The 17,603-nt window shown below is 40.8% G+C and overlaps 1 protein-coding gene across 1 annotated transcript in view; it reads right to left on the reverse strand.

The window, feature by feature from the left end:
* LOC114663145 (sodium- and chloride-dependent neutral and basic amino acid transporter B(0+)-like) overlaps positions 1-9,138 on the reverse strand; it is a 151,948-nt gene extending 142,810 nt beyond the window's left edge. The window contains exon 1 of the mRNA XM_051935438.1: positions 9,023-9,138. Within this exon, the coding sequence (XP_051791398.1) occupies positions 9,023-9,091 (69 nt within the window). The 5' untranslated portion in view covers positions 9,092-9,138. The remainder of the gene's footprint in view (positions 1-9,022) is intronic.
* Positions 9,139-17,603: the final 8,465 nt, after the last annotated feature.

A 17,603-nucleotide genomic window follows, 5' to 3' on the forward strand; every position in this document is an offset into this window, starting at 1 on the left:
GAGCCTATACAGTTTAAGCAAAAGAAGATTAAGAGGTGACATGATTGAAGTGTTTAAAATTATGAAGGGAATTAGTCCAGTAGATCAAGACTGTTATTTAAAATTGAGTTAATCAACAACATGGGGACACAGTTGGAAACTTCATCCATCTATCCATTAACCAGCTCACTATATCCTAACTACATGGTCACGGGGGTCTGCTGGAGCCAATCCCAGCCAACACAGGGCGCAAGGTAGGGGAACAAGTCCACTGCCAGTGCAGGATTTACGTTTAAGCTACACAAGCTATAGCTTAGGGCCCCCGCCTTCTTGGGGGCCCCCAAAACAAATTGACCGAGTGAGCAATTGTCATATATACTTAAATATACTACAGCATTATTTGTCCCAATCAGGCCCGGCCTTAGGCATAGGCGAAGTAGGGGCCCCGGATCGACTCCTTGGTCTAATTTTCACGCATTTCACAGAGCTTCCAGGGGGGCTCCGCCCCCCTCAGGGGGCCCCTGGACCCCCCTTTCCCCTAGGGCCCCATAATACCTAAGACCGGGCCTGTCCACTGCACAGTTGGAAACTTGTTAAATGTAAATTTCCCACAAATATTAGGAAGTTTTTCTTTACACAGAGAACCATAGACACTTGGAATAAGCTACCATGTAGGATGGTAGACAGTAAGACTTTAGGGACTTTCAAAACTAGACTTGATGTTTTTTCTAGAAAAATTAAGGTGACAGGCGAGAGCTGTATTCTGCTGAATGGCCTGTTCTCGTCTGGATTGTTCTAATGTGCTAACAGCTTGAATTCTTCAAGACGATCGTTCAGCATGGTGCTGGAAACATTTCTTAGGGATTTTACTCCGCACTCACCTCTCTTTTTTTGGTCACACATCTTCTACAAAAACCTTACCTCACTACATGCTCTGCTGAACTGAAACATCTTATACAGTATTTTTCCCAGCAGTCAAGAACCAGCCTTTGAATGGATGGTATGTTATTTCAGGGTACACTTGTACATTCACATATATATTGTACAATACTCTCCCATACAAGCCAATTTTAAGTTTCCTTTTAATCTAACATACATATCTTTGGAATATGTTAGAAAAACTAAAGAACCCAGAAAAAACTCACAAACTCCAGTCGACAGATCACATGACTGGGGGCTGAATTTGAAATGGTTGACCCTAACTTGTAAGTCAGCAGTGGCTAAACACTGCATCATTGTTTCCCCAAGCCATGATTATTCCTTAAAAGATAACTATTCAGATGTTATATTTGAACAGAATGTGTGTTGTCATGTTATGTTGATTCTTGTATTAAAGTCTCCAAGACATGTGTAAAGACTGTATGTTTTTGTTTTTATCCATTCCAATATAGTTCCATATTAGTTCAAAACCATCTGTCTCAAGTAGTTTTCCAAACAAAGGTTTAAACATATTTAATAGATTCTTTCACAGTTTCTCATGAACCAACTTTTGCTTATTTGTATGTCAGCAATGCAGTACTAACACATTGTTATAGTAATGTTTTAATAAAATATTCCTTTACTTAGGTGTTTTGGCTTGTTATCATTAGTTAAGAAGTAACTCACCAAGAAACAATGCAAGTCTTGAGACTGCTTGAAATTTCCTAACAATAAAGGCACCTTTTAGTTATTCCAAAGCCCTGTTAATATCACTATGTAACAAATTTTTATTTTTATTTTGTTCCTGGGTACAAAGTGTGTTTTCCTAACCCGTTATGCCTAAAAAAAATAGAAAATAGCTGTTGTTCCACAAAAACTTTGCTTTTGTGATCAGGACAATGATATTTTGAAATTTGTCTGTTTTCGAGAAAATTCTCGATTCGCATTCAATACTGAGTAGTCTTCTAGAATATTCTTGAACTGTTAGAATTGTCCAGAAGTTTCTAGAATTTTCCAGAATTATCTAGAACTTTCAAGAAACTTTTAGAACTTTCTAGAACGTTCTCGGACTGTCCAATAACAGGCATACAAGTATATAAGCACAGGTGACTCGAACCAACAATTCGGTTTATGTTATTTTTTTGATTTGATTTAGATGGCATCAAGAGGTTGCTTGCACCCAGTAGATGCATTTTGCTACGTCTGTGGACAATTTATAAAGACAAGAGCGAGAAAGTATTCCGTGAAAGCATGTCGTAAGATATGCGAGGCCTACAAGGCATACTTCGGCATGCCTGTCGGGGATCAAGACAAGCCCTGGGCACCTCATTTCACATGCGAATATTGCAAGAAAACTCTTGAAGGTTGGTACAGGGGAGAAAAGAGAGCCATGAAGTTTGCTATCCCGCGAATTTGGCAGCAACCGACTGACCACTCAAGCAACTGCTACTTCTGCATGGTGGATCCTACCAAACGTCGCACTGGCAAGAATGCACCTCAAATCGTTTATCTAGACATTCCTTCTTCCATTGCCCCAGTACCACACTGCCCCGAGCTGCCCGTTCCCACTTCTCCGAAGAGGGATCAGCCATCTTCAGGAGACAGCAGCAAGTCAGACAGCGAGGAAGATATTGCAGATCCAGATTGCAGTTTCACAGATGCGGCTGAGGAGAGAAGGCCATACTTCCCTAACCAGAAAGACGTCAATGATCTTATCAGAGACCTTGGTCTTACCAAGTCCAATGCTGAGCTTCTGACATCCAGGCTCAAGGAGTGGAACTTGTTGGATGAAAACATAACACAAATCAGAGAAAGCGTCACCAAACATTTTCCAACTTCTTCAGTCGGCAAGATGGGCTGTGCTTCTGCAACAATGTGGCCGGTCTATTCGAGGCTATAGGTATCACCTGTAACCCGAGTGAATGGTGCCTATTCATAGACAGTTCATCCCGGAGCCTCAAAGCCGTGCTGCTTCACAACGGAAACAACTACCTGATTCTCCCTATGGCTCACACTGTGCATCTCAAAGAGGACTACACCAGTGTCAAGATGTTGCTGAGTGCCTTGAAGTATGACGACTATGGATGGGAGATCATCGGAGACTTCAAAATGGTGTCATTCCTGTTGGGCCTTCAAGGCGGTTTCACGAAATTTCCTTGTTTCCTTTGCCTCTGGGACAGCCGTGACACTAAGGCGCACTATCACAGAAAGGACTGGCCACAGCGGACCGAGTTCTCTGTGGGGAAGAGCAATGTCAAGCGGGAGCCGCTGATAGAACCTCAGAAGGTGCTGATGCCACCACTGCACATCAAGTTAGGCCTCATCAAGCAATTTGTCACGGCTCTTGACAAGGAGTCAGTAGCTTTCAAGTACCTCCAAGATCTCTTTCCAAAGCTGTCCGAGGCAAAGGTCAAGGCTGGTATCTTCGTCGGACCGCAGATCAAGAAGATCATAGAATGTGACGAATTCGCCAAGCTGCTAAACAGGATGGAGAAAACGGCTTGGAACAGTTTCGTTGCAGTGGTTCACGGCTTCCTGGATAATCACAAGGCTGAAAACTATGTGCAGTTGGTTCGGACTCTCATAAAGGATTATGCCAAAATGGGACGCAGAATGTCTCCCAAAGTCCATATCCTTGACGCTCATCTTGACAAATTCAAGGAGAACATGGGAGCTTACTCAGAGGAGCAAGGCGAGCGCTTTCATCAGGATATACTGGACTTTGAACGTCGTTACCAAGGACAGTATAACGAAAACATGATGGGGGACTACATTTGGGGGCTTCTTCGAGAAAGCGATTTGCAGTACAGTCGCAAATCTAGAACACCTACTTATTTCTGAACCTTTTTGAGTGGTTTAGACTGTCTTTGTCTATTTACCATGCAAGTGTTGTTCTTTATCAGACCGCATGAACGAAAAGATAAAAATTCCTTTGTTTTGTTACTTTAAATACGAAATTTTCTGGGCTGTGGTCATAAAATCAAAGTTTGTGCTGAATGTAGTTGTTTCTCCATAGGCTTTAGACATAAGCAGTTGAAATATAACTCTTGGAAACCAGGAACAAAAATTGTGTTACATAGTGATTTCCTACAAAATGTAGCTGGTGTCTGAATATGAAGGATAAGGAGTATGTTTCTTTGCTTAATATTGTACTTTCTTATTATCATAAGTTCACTGCAATTTAAAACGTAAATGTCACAATAAAAATTGAGCAGCAGGAGCGACCAGTACATTAAACAACAAATGTTCAATAAAAATTATGAAAAATAATTTTTGCATATAAAGAAAAGGCAGAGAAAGTTTTGTCTTCACAATATACACTGCAACACAGACTGGTTGACAATACATAAAAAGACAGTATTGTACTGTTATATAAGAAAACCACCGGGGAATTGTAAGTCCACGACATTAAATAACAAAAAATGGAGATCAACACTTTCCAAAGAACAGCCTTTGGTTCTTACCAGCTCAAGCCTCTTCATGATATTAACTAAAGACAGAAAGATAATTCCCACAAACAGCAATGACAAGATATATTGCAGTCAGGGCCTTCCTGAAATTTTGAGCCTCTCCTCTTTACTTCATGTTTCTCCTTCCTCTCAGATTCAAGATGGAGTGCTTTTAAAGTAATCTTCCATGCAAATAGCTACTCCAGGAAACCCAAAGGTTTTGGCGTCCCTACTGTTGATGACATTCTTTTTTCTTTTTTTTTTGAAGAAGGAGATTTGAATAAATTATTTATATTTTAAAACAAATTATTTAGAGCAAATATTACTGTAATCAGAGGCAGATGAAATTAAGTGATAATTACCATTACCATATTTGACTAAGAATTCAGAATGTCTAAATTTTAAAAGACCTAAACATATTTACATGTTTTTCAGCTTATCAAAATGCACAGCTAAATCAATGGCCCAGGTGAAGGGATCCCTGCTTTTCCATTACATGATATGCCACTGAGCTTTCAAAGATGTGTTTAAAAAGATTACATTTTTCAAATTTACACACCTTGCTAAATTAGTTGCACTTTTTACTACTGGCACATGGAGGAAACGTTTAGAAGAAATGTAATGTGAGATTTTTGCCTCTCATACAAAGTGGTTGTCAGTAATAAGATGCCTTGAAAGAAGTCATAGCCCTTAATCCCTTAATGAGCACAAGCTTTGCATTTACAGTTTAATTAAGGAAGAAATAACTAATGAGGTAGTGGCTGCAGTAATAGTGTCACACATTTCTTTTGGTCATTAGATCATTCTGAGATGGTTTTGGGAAGACAATTCATGCAGAGTACAGCTACCAGTTGAATGTAGTGATGGAGAAAAAAAAAACAAAGAACTGGAGACTCACAGGTAAGACTTAGCTTTGTCATGAAGGGTTAGGCTGCTGCCCACTAATTTCAAAGGTTGATTTGTTTTAATATTATTTGCAAAATGATTATTTAGACATTTACAACATGGTGTCAGGCTGTATGTAACTTGACCCTCACTTTGTTTGTTGTGATCCAGTATTTGTAATAGGTTAGGTGCCCATTGTAGACTAAAGTCTCCAAAGACTGGAGCCCAGTCCAGGGTTTGTTCCTACCTATGTGCCCCATGCTAGCTAGGAAAGTCTACAGCACCCCCACAACCCTATTAAGGACTATGCGGGTTAGAAATGACTAATTACTAGACAAATGGTGATTAATTCCAAAATTTCAAGCTTCTCAGTTCCAGATTAGAATGGTGTGCTTCATTTTTTGAAATAAGACTAAAAGAATTTGGGTTTTATTATAGAATTGAAGCTTTTTGACCCATATTAGACCAATACAATTTCAAACTTTTTGACTAAAGGCTTTCCAACCTCATAATTAAATACAAGTATTTGTTCCCTTTTACTGTGTAGAAACTTTTAATTCATGCATTGGGCTGTTAAGTATTTGTCATCCAGTATAGATTAAAAGCTTTTGAATCCCAGAGCAGACTGTGTGCACCTGATCTTCATTACAAACTATGTAAACTCCTTCCTTTTTTTTCTAATTTTTGGACATTTGGTTGCTGTTATTGACTGAGAACAATAGATTTATATTATAGACTATGTAACCATCATTCAGTCTGTGGTCATTCAACATTCCATATAACCCAGAGGTATTTGGTATCCTTTCTAAACAAAGATCACTATGGGCCCAATCTTCTTCTCTTCTTCTTTTGGCTGCTCCCATTAGGGGTCACCACAACGTATAATCTGTTTCCATATCTTCCTGTCTTCTACATCTTGCTCTGTCACACCCACCACCTGCATGCCCCCACTCACCACTTCCATAAACCTCCTCTTTGGCCTTCCTGTTTACACACTAGCTATTCAGTTTTCATAATAAATACTAAATATTGGACAATTTTTTTTGTCAGAACACTTACAGAGATTGAAAATGTAGGGACATCAGTAGACTATATTAAATGACTAAGTGCTCAATACCATTTCTTTTATATATTATTTTTCTATACTGGACAAAATCCCATGGGGGTTTACAATTACCAACACATAATATAATTTTTAAATACATATATTATTTACAGAATTCTGAGTGATGTTCTTTTATGGTCACAGAGATGGTGATGGTGACTGAACAAGCATTGTGTGGTGTAAAATCCAATGCTCTTAACTACTAAACAATGTTGTGAATAACACAAAAATCATTAAAAGTGATTCACCTCTGAAATATTGCACCTCCCTGACACATTTGAAAAATAAAATTATCAGAAACAACACCTCTGCAAGTCCCAATGTACATCAGTCTTTCATCTGATCTCACTTTATCAATTTCTAGGAATTGGGGGTGCACAGGATTTCTGGAGAGCACTGGGTACAACACAGGCCACCACTCAATATGTCTCCACCACAAGAACCAGTCAGGCACATACAGCCAATCTCGTTCAAATCAATTAGAACTGCCAGTAAATATTCTCTTTATGTCCTGATGTGGGAGGACCCAAAATGCCCTCAGAAACCTGTCACATACATGGCAGAAACATGCAAACTGCACACAGTCAGGAACTACGATGAGAACTGAGCTCCGGTCCCTGGAAGTTTGTGGCTGCTCTCCTAATCTAAATCTCAATCTGCTGTTAATTCTGTATTTATGGAGACATATATCTGTCATATTTACCCAAATTTTACATATTTTATAAAGTATTACTTGATTCCCTTTAACTTGTAATATGAATAGCTTTGCACAGTTCACTTGAAACACACAACATAAAATAAAGATTGGTTGTTTAATTTGTGTATAGCATATTGACAGACTTTTAGATTTATGATATAAACACAAAATTTATAGACAGATGATTTATGACTATCCAGAGTAACCATAGCAATAAAATAAGGATGAACAAATATAATAATGTTCACTATATGTATCTCAGTATATACAGCAGTTCTTCACATTGTCTACTCATAAAGGAATAATCCATCCATCCATCCATTTTCCAACCCGCTGAATCCAAACACAGGGTCCTGCCGGAGCCAATCCCAGCCAACACAGGGCACAAGGCAGGAAACAATCCTGGGCAGGGTGCCAACCCACCGCAGGACACACACAAACACACCAAGCACACACTAGGGCCAATTTAGAATCGCCAATCCACCTAACCTGCATGTCTTTGGACTGTGGGAGGAAACCGGAGCACCCGGAGGAAACCCATGCAGACACGGGGAGAACATGCAAACTCCACACAGGGAGGACCTGGGAAGCGAACCCAGGTCCCCAGGTCTCCCAAATGCGAAGCAGCAGCGCTACCCACTGCGCCACCGCGCCGCCTAAAGGAATAATGATTTGTATTAATATATAGTCCTGTCAAGCTCCAGTTGTGCCACATTTTACTTTATATATAAAAATAACAAGCACTTGCATCTCATTGAGTACCCAGACAAGAATTTGGGGATCAACAACATAAAAGGTAAGACACCTCAGTCTGTGTCTAGTGATATCCTGTTGCCTGCTACAAAAATCACAAAGTAAAGCCATTTTTGCAGTTGCCTTGGAGACGTAAAACATATCAAAATTCATGAATCTGTGTGACACCGAGACCATTATAATCTCACTCCACTAATCTTCCACCCAACACTCTCTACACTTAGTGACCTTTCTACTGCCGGATGGACCTCAAAGACCACTTCCCAGCCTTTACTGACTTTATTTTCTCAATACTTTGCTTCATTCAACTGACTATAGAGAAAATTATATAAAATAAATAGTTGACATGTGGATATTTTGGCAATATGTTCAAATCATCCTCATACAGGAGAAACAAAGTAAATAAAAAGTTTCAACACTAAATGAGCTAAGTTTAGTATCTTTCATCACACTTAGATATTTTAAAAGGCAAATATTTGTGAGATGTTGACAGCACAACAGGGCAGACAAAGTGATTTAGCTGCAACGTCACTGAACTGCAAAGCACAAGTCTGACGGAGCTTGTAATTTTGAAAGACTCACTTACTCTACCAAAGCTCTAAAACATAGCATTTTTATACCCACAGGTGACTGAGGCCTATCCCAGAAACACTGGGTGCAAGGCAGGAAAACAGCCTTGGACAGGACCATCACAGGACCCACTAACACTCACAAGGGGCTAACTTGGTGTCAGCAGTCATCCTGACCTGAACATTTGTGGGATGTGGGAAGAAAAATTGGCTTTACTGGAAAAAATCGGATGCAGAAACAGCGAATGAGTGTCACATTAAGTATAGGTATTACACACGATATTGGTGTGTAAAGTAAATAACGAAATACACCAGAGATACACAGCAATTAATGTGTATGAGCAGCCCATAAGGTTGTCAGTAGGAACTAAACTTTTGAACCAGTGTCTGCTCATTTGTAAAGAAAATCTTCTGGGAGTATTCTTCCTTCCTCTGACTTTTTTTCTAGATTTCTAATGCTGTCATCCCACATTTGGGGTAGAAATTAACAATTTTAAACTGTTTGATTAACTTAAAACTATCTGCAAAATGATTGCATTTGCGTTTAAATTACAGCTCCAGTCTTGTGCATACTGTTGCTCGTTTCTTTATTTGGCTTTTAAAGCAATAAGCACATTTACCCTTGTTTTTCTGGTACAAGGAACAAGAAGAAGAAAATATCACTTACATCTTCATTTTTCGTTACAGCACGGTTTGCAAAGTGAAGTTCCATTCTAGACACCAAGTTTTTGACCATTCTTACTGGAGGCGTTTCTTCTGCCCAGCAGAGCTCCGCGGCACCTTCATCACCTGAGCTCTACAGGTGTCAGCTACCTGCTTTATAACGGACCCAGCCCCTCTGGCGCCCCCCAATACCCCCCACCACCCCCCTCCTCTCACAGCACTTTCTGGTACTGGCCGTACTTGAAGAAAGATGAGCAGAATTAATTAACAGTGGGGTTTTCGGGGGGTTGTTTTTCTTTCTTTCATTTTTCAAGTATGTTGTGTCAGACACTCAGAAATCCATAATGATAAGCTGTTAAATAACACAAACCATCATTCAGGGACTACAAAAAGTGTTAATGATAGGATTTACTTTAAATTAGTTGCGTCAGTCTTTGCCCTGCAAATTTGGTTAAGGCAGTCTCACACTAAAACACATAAAGGATTAATCACCTTTCATATAAACATTCATTTCATTCACATTTCATTCGTATCGAATACATTACTTTTTAGCTGTTGCTTATCGAATGTTATCGAAATCATCAATCAGAACTAATGTTCAATTTGTATGTCATCACTCTGATTAGATCGTTTCATGAATACGATTGAGCCGCTCTGCACTACACGCAAGGCAAGAACCAGCACTGGATGTGGCAGAACCCACCCTTTCTGAAAACCGCAGTCACTCCTGCTGGCCGGTAGATCGTGGGGCCCACGCGCTCTGCAGTGGCGGCTCTGCCATCAGAGTGTTCTGGGTGCATACCCAGGGGCACTTGACATCAATGGACCTTTCCATCTTGCACCCCGGCTCGTTGAAACAATTGACGGATCAGCGTCCCTACTTCTACTCTATGAAACGATCGAGCCTCCGCAAACCAAAGTCAAGCATGGGATGAATCGCGCTGCATGAAAACACCACGAGTCAGTGCGCTGAAAGAAATGATAAAATTGATCAACTCTCTGTTAGGGAGCTATGTTCGTTACATTACCGTGGGGGTCAGTGGGGGTCTTCATCCGGACTTACTCATATGGGTCACATTAGAGTCACCGATCAGTCGACGTGGCACAAAGCCGTGGTGCACGAAGAAAAACCCACACAAACCACTAAGGTGGGATATAAACGTAATAACAAAGGCACGGAGAAGTAGTGCCATTCTCTGTTCTGCATCTGAGTTTTATTAATAACGATGAATAAAACAAGTCTTCTAACTTATAAAATGTGTAACAGTTTGGGAATGCTAACGGGCTGGGCGATGAATAGCATTACAACTCCATGGATCCAGCGACTGGGGAGACCAGACAATTTGGCTGTGGTACTTCTCATATTTGTAGGGATTTCAAGTAAGCACACCACCTTTCCTTCCTCAGTTTCAAAAACGTTCAGGTACGTTTATTAACAATTCCCAATTGACTCCTTGACGGTGTTTGTGTGAGTGGGCCTCACTACTTGTACCCTCGCTGGGGCTTTACTGTACAGTATTACATTCCGTGCTACACCCAGCTAATCCGAATTGATTCGATCGGGATTGAGGATGAGAGAAGACCATTGTGTTATATTTTGAGAGTCTCTAATTGATCTTTAAAAACTGGACGCGATCAACTCTCATTAAACATCTCGTAATGTAAATTAGTATTACACTTTGTTCACGCGATCAGTCTTTATTTTATACAGTACTTTTACTTACAATGTCATAAAATATTAATGTTAATTACATTACCCGATTATGCTGACCTCCTTTTGTAAGTCGCTTTGGATAAAAGAGTCTGCAAAGCAAATATAAGTAAAATATTATAAACACCAACATGCGTGATTTTAAACAATAACAAAGTTTTACATTCATTCATGTACCCCCACGATCTCTGTTTTTCAGTTACTGGGTCACGGGTTACCGACAGGCGAAGCACTCGGCTCCAAAACAGGAATCAACCCAATTTCGGTGAAGCGATTTGAGCATGGGAAAGGCGCTATATAAAGAAAACGCATTAGCCTACTCGTATTTTCAACCCGGGACGGGACTGTAAAGCACTGCAGGGAACGCTCAAGCGTGCGCCAAGATTCATTTATCACACCTGATTACTTATTTGTACTGTGAACGGAAGCTGGAAAACCCAAAATAAACACAAAACATTAAGTTCACACAGACGGGGAACGGAGCGGGAATCGAGCTCAGTTTCTCACACCCAGACGCATCGCCATCGATCCTTGATTGTTTTTCTTTGCCTTAAACTGCGCTCTGCCTCGCCAAAGTGTGAGGGACAGTTGTACGTTACTCTGCTGATTGTACACTTGCAGGCCTAATTCTTCGGTTAGAAAGAACCGCAGCTACACCAGAGAGTAGGTGACATCCTTTTCCAGCCAGCTTCAAGTACTTTAATAGATTTGTATACGTAAGTGTATGTGTGGTATATAATCAAAAATAAAGGAATACAATACGTGCACAAATACAAATGAAATGCAAATATGCACATAACTAATTAAATGTCAAAGTTACATAGTATTCAGGAAGAGCAATGTTAAACATCACTCAACTTTACATATTGTTAAATCAAACCAGTAGGTGGCACTATTAACCAGAATAAAAGGTACAGCGTAACGCCCAAGACGGCATTCGTTTACCAAAAAAAACCTTTAAGTTGAATACTGCAAAAATCAACACATTTTAACGTCCTGGAGCGAAGTAAAATACAGCGCATCTATCCCCAAAGGTCAACAGTGCACAGACTAAACAATATGTTCATTCGCAAACAGCAAACATAGCCATAATAGCACTTTTGTATACTTGCACTGACCGTCAACATAAGTTGCAACATTAACTAAGACATTAAGTTACAGTGAACGCTGCAAAAAAAAGAAACGACTTAATTTGTCAGTAACGCACAACACACAGCTACAAAAGGTAACAGCAAACTGTAACTTGGAAAAACGCAAACAAGCAGGTAAAGACTGTGAGCACGTTACAATTCAGGAGCAAAACGCAGTGCATGCGCAATAGTCTTGTGGGGCGTCTTGCCTAGGTTCAGCATAAAGCAGTGTATTTTGTACAGCCGCCCCACAAATTTACACTGTAAATTTTTAATCCACAAAGCTCCCTGCTGAATTTTCAAATAATTATGTTCTGATCCTGAGGCATTTCCGAGAGTTCAATTAGTTTGGCCATTGGACGGATGTATTTATTCCCTTTAATGTCCAAATCTACAGCTCTTATCCTTCCATTGTCACTTGGTAAGACCTTCATAACCCGTCCGACGGGCCACTGAGCCCTAGGTAATTGCGGATCCATTATTAGAACAGCCTGTCCAACCTTGAGACCCAGATTAGAATTTTGCCACTTCTGTTGGAGCTGAAGATTTGGCAAATAAGATTAACTGTCTCCAAAAATGATCAGCAATGACCTGGCTCTGTCTATAATGTCGGCGTCCCATAATTTGACTAGGTCCATACACAGTTTGAGGATGAGATGCATCTCGCTGCCCCATCAGCAATAAGTTAGGTGCGATAATGTCCGGGTCTGCTATGTCCAATGACACATACCCTAGCGGCTTAGAGTTGGGAATACCTTCAACCTTAATCAGTACAGTCATCAGAACTTCCACGATACAACTTGGTCCTTCAAAATGACTTGTAAGGAAGACTTGACAGATTTAAATTCCCTGTCCCACACTGCACCAAAATGTGGAGCATGAGGTGGATTAAACAGGAAATTAATTTTTTGGTTAGCTAGTCGGGCTTTCAGATCTGGATCCAATGCAGCAGAGGCCTCCTGGAGTTCCCGATTACTCCCACTGAAATTGGTGCCCTGGTCACATAGGAATTCATAAGGTTTCCCTCTTCTTGCCACAAAGCGTCTGACTGCAAGTAAAAATGAATCTGAATCCGTGCTGCATAGCAGGTCCAGATGCACACACCTTGTAGTAAGGCATTTGAATATTATACCCCACCTTTTCTCATGTCTTCTGTCAATACGGATTGTATAAGGGCCAAAACAGTCAATCCCTGTTGACCGGAATGGGGGATGATGAATTCGTAGTCGAGCTGAGGGGAGATCAGCCATTTTAGGTACAACTGGTTTACTGCGCCACTTCCTACACTCCACAAAACTTCTCTGGTATTTCTTTACAGCCTGACGACCTCTGAGTATCCAGTACGTTCTTCTTAATTCTGCAAATACTCTTGTAAAAGACGACTGTCATAATCTTGAATTTTTAGCATTGTTACTTGGTGGTCTGGGGCTAGTACTATAGGATGAATTGCGTCTTCAGGTAGTGCAGTAGCCTTACGGAGTCTGCCTCCCACTCTGAGTAGACCCAAGGAAGTATCTAGTGATGGAGCAAGTGATATTAAACAGCTGTTAGAAGACACAGGTTTGTTAGCCCTCAGAGCACTGATTTCTTCAGGGAAGCACTCACACTGTGATCTCTGGAGGACAGCAACATCTGTTTCTATGCGTGCTTTTGCAGACATGGGTGAAGCAACCGTCCCATGTAGGGCTCGATGTGTGGCCATAATGAGATCATCCCATGTTGTGCAATTACTCCAGTCAAACTTGGAAGTGTTGCTAACTAATACATTACCACAAAATGCAGACTTACGGAGTTCCTCTGATTCCTCTGTCTTCATGATTGGGGCAAACAGGCCAATGAGCTGGAGACTGATGTACAAATGCTGGACCATGATTCCATCTGCTAGGCTGAGATAAACTCAACAGGGTCTTGCTACGGGTAATGCCATCAGCAGGATTACTGTCTGAATCAACATAAGTCCAGTTCTCAGATCCAACCAAATCCTGTATCTCAGCGACTCTTGTCCCCACAAACATTTTATACTGGCATGATTCAGACCTGATCCAGTGCAGCACTGTGGTTGAATCTGACCAAATGGTTGTCCGAGTGATTGGCAATGTGAGTTTCTGATTCAGCATCCTTGCCAACTGTGCTCCAGACAGTGCTGCACTAAGCTCATGATGGGATATAGATAATTGTTTTTTAGGTGCCACTTTGGATCTTGCCATGACAAATGCCACATGAATCTGGTTGCTCTCCTCTAACAGAACCATATGCCCTTTCAGAAGCATCACAAAATACATGTAGCTCGATTGCAGAGGAGGACCGGTCACGTGCAGGAGTGTAACAGCGGGGAATGGTTATGTTCTGTAGGTTGGGAAGCTCCCCCATCCATTCCTGCCAGTCTTGCAGGAGGTCTTCTGGTATAAGGTCATCCCAGTCTACAACCATCCTCCACAACATCTGCACCAGGCTTTTGGCTCCGGTAGTGAAAGGAATTATATACCCCAGTGGGTCATACTGAGTTGCCAGTATCTGATACATATTCCTCATTGTAGGTTCTGTGATGTGTTTGGATCTCAAAGTGTCAGAGGGGCAGTGCCAAATAAGTCCCAGTATGGATTCTTGGGGGTCAGCTTTATTTGTGGTAAGCCATAGTTCACTGCCTTCTGATCTGGCCTCAGTGGGTAGGTATGCTACAACCTCCGGGACATTGCTGGCCCACTATCTTATTTCAAAACCTCCTTTTGCCAGTAAGGATCTCAATGTGTTAATAAGCTTTATGGCCTGGTGTTGTGTCTGTAAAGATTGTAAGCAATTATCAACACAGAAGGCCTACAGTATTGACTCAACCATGTTCTCACTGTCAACTAAGTTGTTTTTTATGTGTCTCTGAAGGGCATATGTAGCACAGCATGGACTACAGGTAGTCCCGAAGGGTAACACTCGCCATTCATAGATGTCTGGGATGCGCTCTCTTTCCAAGTTCCGCCAAAGAAAACATAAGAGGGGTTGATCTTCTGGAAGTAACCTGATCTGGTGAAACATCACCCGTATATCTCCACTTATGGCAATGTTGTGCTCTTGGAACCTGAGCAGGACTCCAAGTAGTGATGGACCTAATGTTGGTCCAGGCAAAAGGTTATCATTTAGATGAATTTGCTGGTAGCTGTAAAAGCAGTTGAACACAACCCTGGCCTTGCCATTGTGCTGTACAATATGGTGTGGAACATACCATGATTGATGAGATCTCTCAGCTTCTTCCCTTGGTATCTTCACCACATGACCTTCCACTATAAGCTTGTGTATTTCTTTGTTATACACAGCCACCTGTTCTGGAGTATTGAGTAGGCGGCGCTCTGTGGCTCTTAAAAGAGCCATAACTGAAGAAGGTGGTGTTGCATAGCAACTCACATCATTGACTATGATACGAGTTGTTTTTTTCTCCAGAGTGGCCAGTACAGCTTTGTCCTGCTTTGAGAAAATGATCTTCCTTTCATTCCTATGTGGCAGTATATCAAGCTGCCAAAACCTCTCCATATGATGATGCAGTTTTTGATTGAGAGAGACTAATGTGGTGTGGAGACAAGAACTTTCATTTGAAAGGCATTGCAAAAAGGTTGTGGGCCCTTAGACTGTCCAGCCTAATAGTGTCTGTACTGCTACAGGGCCCCAAGAAGGTTCTATCCTAACTGGAACAGTAGAAGTAATCAGCTGAGGGTAATCTGACCCTATGAGAAGCAGGGGTTGAACTCTGCTGAAGCCATGGATTGGTATATCTCTTAAGTGTTTATACTTTCTTTTCAATACTTCAGTGGGGCAAGATTGCTAAGCCAGGTTCAGTTCATTGGTAGTAAAAGCTCTTTGAATACACTATTTTACTTTCGGGTCTGCTTGGGCGGATATCTCAAAGGAGACAGCAGCACCTTTCAATTAAATAACATCATGTCTTATTACGGTGGCGCAGTGGGTAGCGCTGCTGCCTCGCAGTTGGGAGACCTGGGGACCTGGGTTCGCTTCCCGGGTCCTCCCTGTGTGGAGTTTGCATGTTGTCTGCGTGGGTTTCCTCCGGGCGCTCCGGTTTCCTTCCACAGTCCAAAGACATGCAGGTTAGGTGGATTGGCAGTTCTAAATTGGCCCGGGTGTGTTTGTGTGTGTCCTGCGGTGGGTTGGCACCCTGCCTGGGATTGGTTCCCTGCCTTGTGCCCTGTGTTGGCTGGGATTGGCTCCAGCAGACCCCCGTGACCCTGTAGTTAGGATATAGCGGGTTGGATAATGGATGGATAAACTCAAATTAAAAATTTGTCCATTATTGTGGTCACTGTAATGCCAACTTAAATTCTTAATTGGACTCAACTAAATATGTTCTTTATATGGTGTTGAATTCACTGTTTGTTAGGGTGAAATTGTTTTTAATAAAAAAAACCACAACAATGTTTTGCTTTAAACAATGGAAGTAAATTTATTTTAAAATTTGTGCTACATTTTGTACAGTGCCTTCAAACATGAAACATGTTTTTAAACTGATCTAATGGTGGTGAATGTTACTGATCCAGCTATAGCAAAGCTCTTTTAGATTTATTACTGAATATTTGCAACACAAAAATCAATTTTTTGGTCATTCCTTGAACATGTTTTTTCTGTAAATATTCAGCACAAACATTTCACAAAAAATACATATATATACATATTAAATGCACAATATATTTTATAAGCTTTTCACAAAAAATGTTTATAAATTATACATAAAATATCTATTTGAAATAATTATATATAAATATATTAAATATACCTTATATTTTGAACATTACATAACATTATATAGTATACATAAAATGTATATATATATATATATATATATATATATATATATATATATATATATATATATATATATATATGGTTGAAATAGTTTACTGTCAAATAATGCAAAGAATACGCGACACGTGTTTCGCCCTAATTCTGGGCTCATCAGGCGTACACACTCACTGCACGCCACTCTCAGGAAATGAACCTCGAATTAAGGCGAAACACGTGTCACGTACTCTTGGCATTATTTGACAGTAAACTATTTCAACCATTCTATGATCTGCTTCTCACAACTGAAATGAGGGCACCGTGACAGATGTTAGCTGACTTGCTGATCAACCACAAGCGTTACCTGGTAGGTAACCACCCATACAATCAGATTGTGACACAGACTACGAATGCAATGAATGTAATTACCCCAATCTACATGCTGTCAAATGAATGAACCACACGCTGTGGCGCAACGTTAGAGGCTTTGCCTCTGGCGCTGACGTCCAAGGTTCAATTCCCCAAGAGGGGGGTGCAGTGAGTGTGTATGCCTGATGAGCCCAGAATTAGGGCGAAACACGTGTCGCGTACTCTTTGCATTATTTGACAGTAAACTATTTAAACCATTCTATGATCTGCTTCTCGCAACTGAAATGAGGGCACCGTGGCAGATGTTAGCTGACTTGCTGACCAACCACAAGCGTTACCTGGTAGGTAACCACCCATACAATCAGATTGTGACACAGACTACGAATGCAATGAATATATATATATATATAGTCACAAACTCGAGACAGTCATATAAAGGTTTGGGGCAGCCACCCGTATAATTTGGTTTCCAGGCTGCAAAGTTGCTTTTCACAATAATACAGCACTGATGTGCACAAAACCAAGTCCAAACAGAACTGAGGGAATAGGGAAAAGGTGGAGGCTTTTAAAGGGGGAGACAGGAAGCGAAGTCAAAGGGG

Source organism: Erpetoichthys calabaricus, chromosome 12 (genome assembly GCF_900747795.2).
Source record: "Erpetoichthys calabaricus chromosome 12, fErpCal1.3, whole genome shotgun sequence".
NCBI classification, from domain to species: Eukaryota; Metazoa; Chordata; class Cladistia; order Polypteriformes; family Polypteridae; genus Erpetoichthys; species Erpetoichthys calabaricus.